At 43.9% G+C, this 10,515-nt stretch overlaps 1 protein-coding gene across 1 annotated transcript; it reads right to left on the bottom strand.

Annotated features, from left to right (window-relative positions):
* Window positions 1-8,170: 8,170 nt before the first annotated feature.
* Window positions 8,171-9,357, bottom strand: LOC311075831 (serine/threonine-protein kinase pim-1-like). Its single transcript, XM_084103449.1, has 3 exons — window positions 9,229-9,357; window positions 9,021-9,071; window positions 8,171-8,623 (listed from the first exon to the last, which is right to left on the bottom strand). The coding sequence occupies exons 1-3, from the start codon at window positions 9,343-9,345 to the stop codon at window positions 8,216-8,218; spliced, it is 576 nt and encodes a 191-aa protein (XP_083959575.1). The 5' UTR covers window positions 9,346-9,357; the 3' UTR covers window positions 8,171-8,215.
* Window positions 9,358-10,515: the final 1,158 nt, after the last annotated feature.

Below are 10,515 nucleotides of genomic sequence, written 5' to 3'. Positions count from 1 at the left end.
CACAATGGCTCTGCTCCCTTAAAACCATATTAAAGATCAAGATAAAATGACTTTGTGTGCATATTGTAAAACCATTACATTGGTTTTAAACCATCAAATGGAATTAAAAAGGACTAGGGTAATTATCTTACAATTCTGCCTTTTTTTCATGCAATTGCGAGTTTACATCTCGAACACAGCATCATTTTAATGTTCCTAAATCTGAACCGCTGAAGACGCAGTGGCTGAGTTTTGTTTTCGAAGGGAATATTCCCCACGATCAACGTCAATGCTTTCATGTTTGCGCGAATCATTTCATACACCAGACTGCTTTAAAAACAAGGTCATTATAAAGCTGGTTTTGCTAAGACGCTGCTCCTGAAAAAAGGATCGGTACCAACTATTCGTGTTCCTGCATACCTCAAGAATAACTGAAGTGAGTGTAACGTTTTATTAACCTTACGGCATGTTTTCTATGTACGATGTTCTCAATATAATTAATAATCCCACGTTTATAATGAACAACGTGTTATGGTTATTGTATTATTAAAAACGGTGTACGCACAGAACAGGGGCGGGGTGAGCAAAGCTCATTATCATTTAAAGACACATGCAAACAAAAACACTAAAATTAGCGTAGATGCCATTCTTCTTATGATGTAACGAGTACATCAGGATTTATGGGAAGTGTTCCCGGTTCCGGCTGACCTGATCTATGCAGCCTAACATTGAATTATAGAAGTCTATAATGTGTTATATGTATGCTAGGTCAAAGAGATGTGTTTTTAGTATCTTTATCAAATCCAGATTTTGATTTTCAAAGATTTATTATAAAAACTTTTAATATTTTTCCCCAAAAATGCAATAAATTCGTGACACTTTTTTTTTCAAAATGCAATTAATCCATTGAATCAATATAAAAGTTATTTTTTATCATATTGAAACTGTTGAAATCAGCCATCGCTAAGAAATATCTCCTGAACTTTTTTGACGGCGATCAGCTCACAAAAACTGATTTTGCACGGGCACTTTGCACTGGTCCCTGAATCAACGTGCTTATTCATTTGTGGATGTAAACTGAATCTATAAGTCAGCTATGCTGTTTACTTCTGAATATTATATTTCATTCTGGTGCGCTTAACGTTATCGCTACTGTGTAAATGCTATTCACCAACTAAACATATCCTTTTCAATGTGTTCACAGTCTCTTTCACGGGCATCATTTGTAGTTGCCTATGCACAAAATGTTTGCTCAAGCATAGCGTTTTCTCAGAGTTCACTGTGTGCTTTCTATCATGCACAAATAAAATTGTCACTGAACTTTTGCTGTGCAATTGTAACAATGTGCACTCAAACACACCAAACCAACAATTACTAAAAACACACTTAAAAACTTATTTTGCACGGGCATTTTGCACTAGTTACTATAAATTACAGCGACACCTCCCCCTTTGCGTTTCAGACGAGGTTCATGTTTATAACAGTAATCTTGCGGGGTGGACTTATTTAAAGTAATGTAATCGTTTGGTTTTAGCCAGGTTTCTGTCAAACACAGCACATCTAGATTATAGTCAGTAATCATATCATTAACAATAAGTGCTTTTGAAGTAAGGGATAGAATATTCAGCAACCCAAGCTTTATCATTTGCTCATCTGTATTATAGCTGTTTTTTATTTGTTGAACATCAATAAAAAAATTAATTTTAGATGGGTTGAAACATTTTTGGGATTTCCAAATTCGGGGAACAGACACAGTCTCTAAGTGATGATAGCTAGGTGAAAGAGTCTCTATGTGATGGGATTTATCTGACCTAGGTGACGTGAGACAGCTAGAAGATGGTCGGTTTAGCCAGTCTGTCTGCTTCCTGACCTGAGCCCCAGATTGTCATGTTTTATCTCTAAGACTATGAGCCAAATTACTAGAGAGAAGAGCAGCACCATCCCAGGAGGGATGAATACCATCTCTTTTCAACAGGTCAGGTCTGCCCCAAAAACTTTTTCAATTGTCTATGAATTCTATATTATTTTGCGGACACCACATCGACAGCCAGCCATTGAGTGAACACAATCTACTGACTATCTCATCACTCCTGCGAACAGGAGGGGGGCCAGAGCAAATTACAGTGCCTGACATCGTACTTGCAAGTTCACACACCTCTTTAATATTAATTTTGGTGATCTCCGACTGGCGGAGTCGAACATCATTTGTACCGATGTGAATAGTAATCTTAGCGAATTTACGATTAGCATTAGCCAGCACTTTTAAATTTGCTTTGATGTCAGGCGCTCTGGCTCCCGGCAAACATGTGACTATGGTGGCTGGTGTCTCTATTTTCACGTTCTGTGTAATAGAATCGCCAATAAGTAGGGCACATTCAACAGGATTCTCAGTGGGTGTTTCCCTGAGTAGGTAGAACCTGTTTAATGTTGTAATCGGAACGGAAGAGCAGTGTTTTGTCCCGCGACTATAGCATCTCACCGTCACCCAATTGCCCTGCTTCATGGGCTTTTTCTTTACCTACTCTCTGGGTTTCTTTTGTTTCTCGTTCTTCCTCTCATGACGGTATCTTATTTCCAAACATTTTTAGGTGAGGATCGATACCTGGAACCAGTCGTGGAGGAGGATCTTTTCCATATTAATCCGCTTGGCTGGATCCCTTTCCATGCATGAAGAGATCAGATCTCTGCATTCTGTGAAGAGGGGAGAGATGTCCATACTTTGTGTAACTGATCATATTATTTTAAGCAGTAATAAAAGTTGCTGTATGACCCGTCCACACGCTCTCACCTGCTGATGCCCCTTTGCTCTTGCCTGGGAATGTCTTTGCTGTACACTGAGTTGATGTTCTCCTCAGTCATAGATGGCACAGTCAGCTTTACTATCTCCCTGCATTTATCACATGTAAATCCTGTGCTGACATAGAAGGATATGCTAAACATGTTACATGAGGTGCAAGTAACAATAAGAGGAGAAGATGACATGACTTACCGTGTTTGTTGACTGATCCTACTCACCTCACTCGTCGGTTAGGGGCTTACTTACGTTTTGTTGTCTGTTTACTTTTGGATTAAAGTTTGTTGAACATTTGACGGTTCCTGCCTCCTCCTTCCTTGAGCCTTACATATTGCTAAAATATAATTATAAATACTTTTAAAAGAAGCATGTAACATGTAATAGCTGCTTTGAATTATATAACAGTTAATTATAAATAAAAATATATATTTTTAAATAAATATATTTTTCTTCATTTGCATGTGCATGTAAGCTGTGCTTTGACCTGTGATTGCATCTATGGATATATACACATATATACTTCTTTTCCTTACCTTTTTTCTTTTAGGCACATACGGTTTTTTCTTTACCTACTCTCTGGGTTTCTTTTGTTTCTCGTTCTTCCTCTCATGACGGTATCTTATTTCGAAACATTTTTAGGTGAGGATCGATACCTGGAACCAGTCGTGGAGGAGGATCTTTTCCATATTAATCCTCTTGGCTGGATCCCTTTCCATGCATGAAGAGATCAGATCTCTGCATTCTGTGAAGAGGGGAGAGATGTCCAATTATTATTGTAAGTGTTATACTTTGTGTAACTGATCATATTATTTTAAGCAGTAGGGGAGAGCGGGGTATGTTGTCACACTTTTCACACCGTCTAACATTTACTGAGCACTATACATCAAAATGGTATAAATCTCATACCAAATGAAAGAAGGAAGTCTTGGGCACATATGTTGTATTCATAACATCTTCATATCTTATCTTATTACGGAGTTGTAGACTGTTGAATAGTGAGTGTGCACTTGTGACAATTTGCCCCATCGGCGGGTAAGTTGTCACACTAGATTATCTAAAAATAAGAACAGAAATACTTAATTGTGAATATTGATTTTAATTTTTAAACTCAAACCAGAACTGGAAATATAAACATCCGTGCCTGGAGAATCTGGAAAAACCAAGATTCAATCCAAATAATGCACATTTCAGTTAAGTGGCAAGACCACTTTACTTTGAACTTTAACAGAACAGATGCCCTTTATCTGACTAATCGGACTCAGTTATCTCCAGAGTCACAATTCTGGCAGGGCAGGGTTGGGGCTGGGGCCTGGCAGGGAAGGGTTGGTGCTGGGGCCTGGCAGGGCAGGGTTGGGGCTGGGGCCTGGCAGAGCTGAGTTAGTGCTGGGGCCTGGCAGGGCAGGGTTGGGGCTGGGGCTGGGGCCTGGCAGGGCAGGGTTGGGGCTGGGGCCTGGCAGAGCAGAGTTGGTGCTGGGGCCTGGCAGGGCAGGGCTGGGGCCTGGCAGAGCAGAGTTGGTGCTGGGGCCTGGCAGGGCAGGGCTGGGGCCTGGCAGGGCAGGGTTGGGGCTGGGGCTGGGGCCTGGCAGGGCAGGTTTGGGGCTGGGGCCTGGCAGAGCAGAGTTGGTGCTGGGGCCTGGCAGGGCAGGGTTGGGGCTGGGGCCTGGCAGAGCAGAGTTGGTGCTGGGGCCTGGCAGGGCAGGGTTGGGGCTGGGGCCTGGCAGAGCAGAGTTGGTGCTGGGGCCTGGCAGGGCAGGGATGGTGCTGGGGCCTGGCAGGGCAGGGTTGGGGCTGGGGCCTGGCAGGGCAGGGTTGGGGCTGGGGCCTGTCAGGGCAGGGTTGGTGCTGGGGCCTGGCAGGGCAGGGTTGGGGCTGGGGCCTGGCAGGGCAGGGTTGGGGCTGGGGCCTGGAAGAGCAGAGTTGGTGCTGGGGCCTGGCAGCGCAGGGTTCTGAATGGGGCGATCTGTGACATAGGATGGTGCAAACTCGGTTTCCATAAATACATCTCTGTTGTAAGGTTGAACCCTAGCCACCCTAAAGCCAGCCTGCATGTTTAAGGGGGTTGGAGCCAGAGGATAGGCAATTGCCACAATCCCAGGATTGTAATTTCGAACCATCTTCCTTCCTTCCTTCCTTTTTTTCCTTCCTTAATTCCTGACTTTCCTTCCTTCCTTCAAACACCTTATTGCAATTAGAAATAAATTACAATATCACAATTTATCATGTTTTTTGAGCATGTTCTATGTGTTTATTTGTACAGGGGCAAGTTGTCACATGTGACGACTTGCCCCAAAGTCATTGAGACAACTTGCCCCATACTGACATGTGTGCTAATGTTGGCTAAATCTCAAGTTTAGCTCAACATATCACTTTAGCTAAAGTATCAAAAGACACATTACTGTCTCCTCTATTTTGTGCAAAATAATCATTTTGAAAATTCATACCTAACCAAGTTGTATTGCATAAAATGTAAAGTGCAATTTTTTTACTTTTTAAGCAGAAAAATAAGAAAATTGTGCTAACCTCAGATTACAGTGATCTTGACCACATGTGAACAGGAAGTTGACTATAGAAGAAGAAGTCACATAAAGTGGCTATTTGTTTTTTGAGATAGAGCCTCTAGTGTTGGAGTTATGAACAGTGTGACAACTTACCCGTGTGACAACTTACGTATGTTGTCACACTTTTCACACTGTCTAACATTTACTGAGCACTATACATCAAAATGGTATAAATCTCATACCAAATGAAAGAAGGAAGTCTTGGGCACATATGTTGTATTCATAACATCTTCATATCTTATCTTATTACGGAGTTGTATGTAGACTGTTGAATAGTGAGTGTGCACTTGTGACAATTTGCCCCATCGGCGGGTAAGTTGTCACACTAGGGTGGGTAAGTTGTCACACTACTAGATTATCTAAAAATAAGAACAGAAATACTTAATTGTGAATATTGATTTTAATTTTTAAACTCAAACCAGAACTGGAAATATAAACATCCGTGCCTGGAGAATCTGGAAAAACCAAGATTCAATCCAAATAATGCACATTTCAGTTAAGTGGCAAGACCACTTTACTTTGAACTTTAACAGAACAGATGCCCTGTATCTGACTAATCGGACTCAGTTATCTCCAGAGTCACAATTCTGGCAGGGCTGGGGCTGGGGCCTGGCAGGGCAGGGTTGGTGCTGGGGCCTGGCAGAGCAGAGTTGGTGCTGGGGCCTGGCAGAGCAGAGTTGGTGCTGGGGCCTGGCAGAGTAGAGTTGGTGCTGGGGCCTGGCAGAGCAGAGTTGGTGCTGGGGCCTGGCAGAGCAGAGTTGGTGCTGGGGCCTGGCAGAGCAGAGTTGGTGCTGGGGCCTGGCAGGGCAGAGTTGGGGCTGGGGCCTGGCAGAGCAGAGTTGGGGCTGGGGCCTGGCAGGGCAGAGTTGGTGCTGGGGCCTGGCAGGGCAGGGTTGGTGCTGGGGCCTGGCAGGGCAGGGTTGGGACTGGGGCCTGGCAGGGCAGGGTTGGGGCTGGGGCCTGGCAGAGCAGAGTTGGTGCTGGGGCCTGGCAGGGCAGGGTTGGGGCTGGCGCCTGGCAGAGCAGAGTTGGCGCTGGGGCCTGGCAGAGCAGAGTTGGTGCTGGGGCCTGGCAGGGCAGGGTTGGGGCTGAGGCCTGGCAGGGCAGGGCAGGGTTGGTGCTGGGGCCTGGCAGGGCAGAGTTGGTGCTGGGGCCTGGCAGGGCAGGGCAGGGTTGGTGCTGGGGCCTGGCAGGGCAGGGTTGGGACTGGGGCCTGGCAGGGCAGGGTTGGGGCTGGGGCCTGGCAGATCAGAGTTGGTGCTGGGGCCTGGCAGGGCAGGGTTGGGGCTGGCGCCTGGCAGAGCAGAGTTGGTGCTGGGGCCTGGCAGGGCAGGGTTGGGGCTGGGGCCTGGCAGGGCAGAGTTGGGGCTGGGGCCTGGCAGAGCAGAGTTGGTGCTGGGGCCTGGCAGGGCAGGGTTGGTGCTGGGGCCTGGCAGGGCAGGGTTGGGACTGGGGCCTGGCAGGGCAGGGTTGGGGCTGGGGCCTGGCAGGGCAGGGTTGGGGCTGGGGCCTGGCAGAGCAGAGTTGGTGCTGGAGCCTGGCAGCGCAGGGTTCTGAATGGGGCGATCTGTGACATAGGATGGTGCAAACTCGGTTTCCATAAATACATTTCTGTTGTAAGATTGAACCCTAGCCACCCTAAAGCCAGCCTGAATGTTTAAGGGGGTTGGAGCCAGAGGATAGGCAATTGCCACAATCCCAGAATTGTAATTTCGAACCATCTTCCTTCCTTCCTTTTTTTCCTTCCTTAATTCCTGACTTTCCTTCCTTCCTTCAAACACCTTATTTCAATTAGAAATAAATTACAATATCACAATTTATCATGTTTTTTGAGCATGTTCTATGTGTTTATTTGTACAGGGGCAAGTTGTCACATGTGACGACTTGCCCCAAAGTCATTGAGACAACTTGCCCCATACTGACATGTGTGCTAATGTTGGCTAAATCTCAAGTTTAGCTCAACATATCACTTTAGCTAAAGTATCAAAAGACACATTACTGTCTCCTCTATTTTGTGCAAAATAATCATTTTGAAAATTCATACCTAACCAAGTTGTATTGCATAAAATGTAAAGTGCAATTTTTTTTACTTTTTAAGCAGAAAAATAAGAAAATTGTGCTAACCTCAGATTACAGTGATCTTGACCACATGTGAACAGGAAGTTGACTATAGAAGAAGAAGTCACATAAAGTGGCTATTTGTTTTTTGAGATAGAGCCTCTAGTGTTGGAGTTATGAACAGTGTGACAACTTACCCGTGTGACAACTTACCCTGCTCTCCCCTACACATATATACTTCCTTTCCTTACCTTTTTTCTTTTAGGCACATACGTTTTTTTCTTTACCTACTCTCTGGGTTTCTTTTGTTTCTCGTTCTTCCTCTCATGACGGTATCTTATTTCCAAACATTTTTAGGTGAGGATCGATACCTGGAACCAGTCGTGGAGGAGGATCTTTTCCATATTAATCCTCTTGGCTGGATCCCTTTCCATGCATGAAGAGATCAGATCTCTGCATTCTGTGAAGAGGGGAGAGATGTCCAATTATTATTGTAAGTGTTATACTTTGTGTAACTGATCATATTATTTTAAGCAGTAATAAAAGTTCCTGTATGACCCGTCCAGGCGTCCACATGCTCTCACCTTTGGAAATGTCTTCTGTGTACCAGGGCTCATCAAACATCTGAGGGAGGTTCTCGCCAGGATACTTCCCGGACAGCATCTTGAACATCAGTACGCCTAAGGAATACACTGTTGCAGGCTTGCCATGATACCTTTGATGGTCGTCCCACTCAGGGGGAGTATAAACTCTTGTGCCTGGAAGAAAGAACAAGATTTCGTCCATTGCAATGAATTTGTATTTCCATAGCTTTTTGTTGATTTATTCACCATAGATTTGTGGAATAACACGTACCACAGAATTTCGAATAGGAAGACTTCTTCAAGCGTCTGCTACTACCGAAGTCTATTAATTTGACCTGCAAGGTGTTTGGGTTGATGAGCAGGTTTTCCAGCTTGATGTCGCCGTGGAAGACGCCCCTCTCAGTGCATGTTCTTGCAGCAGTGACAACCTGATGCATCACGGCTTGTACCGTTGATTCCTTGAATATGCTGTCATTTTGCAGGAAAAACCGCCTCAGATCTTCACATGGCATGGGCCGCTCTAAGACCAGTATATATTCATCTGGTGTCTCGTACCAGTCCAGCAGCTTTATTATTTGAGGAACACTTGGACCTTTGTTCATAAGAACCATCATAGCGATCTCTTGTGGAAGGGATTTGCCAAATAGACTCTACAGGAGAGATAATAGTTATACAAAAGTGAGATAATTAGGGGACATGGTTTAATTTAAATGAATTACTACAGAATTATGTTCAGCATTTGGGTAAGTATAGGTTTGAAGAGTTAAGTGACTGAAATACTGGAAATAGTTACTAAAGTTTCGGTCACCTTTACTGTCGACCGGCAAAAATTTTCAGGGCAAAATGTAGTCATTTTAATGGGAATTTTTGCGTGAGGGTAAAGTCACGCGAATTAACCGTGCTGACTAACAGAAAGCTGCTTGGTTCAAAAGTTCATGTGCTAATGACAATGGTCCTTTTTTGACTGCATTTTGTTAAAATGTCCTATTATTAATGTGACTGTGTACTCTGAGAGAAATAAAACGAAGAGAGGAATTGCCTACTTACAATACGGACGTTTTTCATGTCTTCTCTCTTCAGCACATATTTCAGTGCCACCTGTTCTCCAAGGGAAAGAAAAAATAAGATTTTTTTTTGTTAGAATATTTTACAATTAATTAACTATATGTGCAGAGGTCACATGATTCCAGTAATTAATCTTGATGTAACTTTTAATGAATTTAAATTCCAACTTCCAAGAGTGCAAAAAAACTACCTTTCGTGAATCAGACAAACGGATCCCTTCGTAGACAGTTGCATATGATCCATAACCCAGCTTTTTCATGATTTTATAGTGCTGCAAGATGTCCCCTGTTAAATAAAAGAGGGACATACTAAATTTACAGTATAAACCACAAAAAAAAATGCAGATTAAAGATAGCTGTAAAATGGACACATTATTGTGGTGCCTCAAACAACCAAAATCAATCCTCAGTTCACATTTTCATTTGGATAATAAAGACAATGTCCAGAAAAAGATGTTAAAACTGAGGTACTTTTTGCACATTTTATGAGTCATGTTGGGGCTTGTTATAAACTGACCTGTCTTTCCCTTTGAACTTATATGGATCATTTCATCCTCATTCTTCCAAGAAATGTCATCCGATGCCGAAGCTGAGTTGTTGCTCTCCTCAGTCATAGACGGCACAGTCAGAGAAGCACTGCTGTTGTGTGTGCTGATGCCCCTTTGCTCTTGCCTGGGAATGTCTTTATCATCATCCTGCACACTGGAGAGAGAAGACACACAGCTGTGCCTGCTGGGCACTGTGTTGTTTTCCTCAATCATAGATGGCACAGTCAGAGAAGTACTGCTGTTGTGTGTGCTGATGCCCCTTTGCTCTTGCCTGGGAATGTCTTTAACATCATCCTGCACACTGGAGAGAGAAGACACACAGCTGTGCCTGCTGGGCACTGTGTTGTTTTCCTCAATCATAGATGGCACAGTCAGAGAAGTACTGCTGTTGTGTGTGCTGATGCCCCTTTGCTCTTGCCTGGGAATGTCTTTAACATCATCCTGCACACTGGAGAGAGAAGACACACAGCTGTGCCTGCTGGGCACTGTGTTGTGTTCAGTGTCGCTGTTCTGTTCAGCTTCACCATCAGAGAATCTCTCAGGCTGTTGGCTGCTGTCAGTTCTGCACTGACTCTGTTGGGCTTTGGTGGAAGTTTTCTTGGATTTCCGAGACAAAGCCCATCTAAAGAACCTCCCTTTCTTATTCTTCTTCTCTACTCTCTCTGGGACAGGCCTTGGTGACATAGATGCAGCAGCATTTTGAGATTTGCACTGACCCATTGCTCCAGATGTCTGTCTGATGTTCTGTCACTAACTTATCACAAGTTCACTGAACGTACACAAAGTTCACAGATCGAATGAAATACTAAAAATCAAGAGATAAAACACAGATCGAGAGATATAAAACAATTTGAGCAATTTTTCACCACAGATATAACAAAAAATACTATTCAGATCAGATCGTTTGTACTACCAGAAACCAACTGAACT

Source organism: Abramis brama (genome assembly GCF_963993115.1).
Source record: "Abramis brama genome assembly, chromosome: 24".
In the NCBI taxonomy this organism is placed as follows: Eukaryota; Metazoa; Chordata; class Actinopteri; order Cypriniformes; family Leuciscidae; genus Abramis; species Abramis brama.
The sequence above is the reverse complement of the archived record's forward strand: the minus strand, read 5'-3'. Positions and strand labels throughout refer to the sequence as shown.

What these genes read in the sequence shown, in the direction of transcription:
- LOC311075831 (XM_084103449.1), bottom strand. Translation starts at nt 9,345, where the DNA reads ATGTCCCTCTTTTATTTAACAGGGGACATCTTGCAGCACTATAAAATC. An exon ending in GTTTGTCTGATTCACGAAAG is followed by an intron (nt 9,072 to 9,228) that starts GTAGTTTTTTTG and finishes CTTGGAGAACAG; the next exon opens with GTGGCACTGAAATATGTGCT. An exon ending in ACATGAAAAACGTCCGTATT is followed by an intron (nt 8,624 to 9,020) that starts GTAAGTAGGCAA and finishes TCTCTCCTGTAG; the next exon opens with AGTCTATTTGGCAAATCCCT.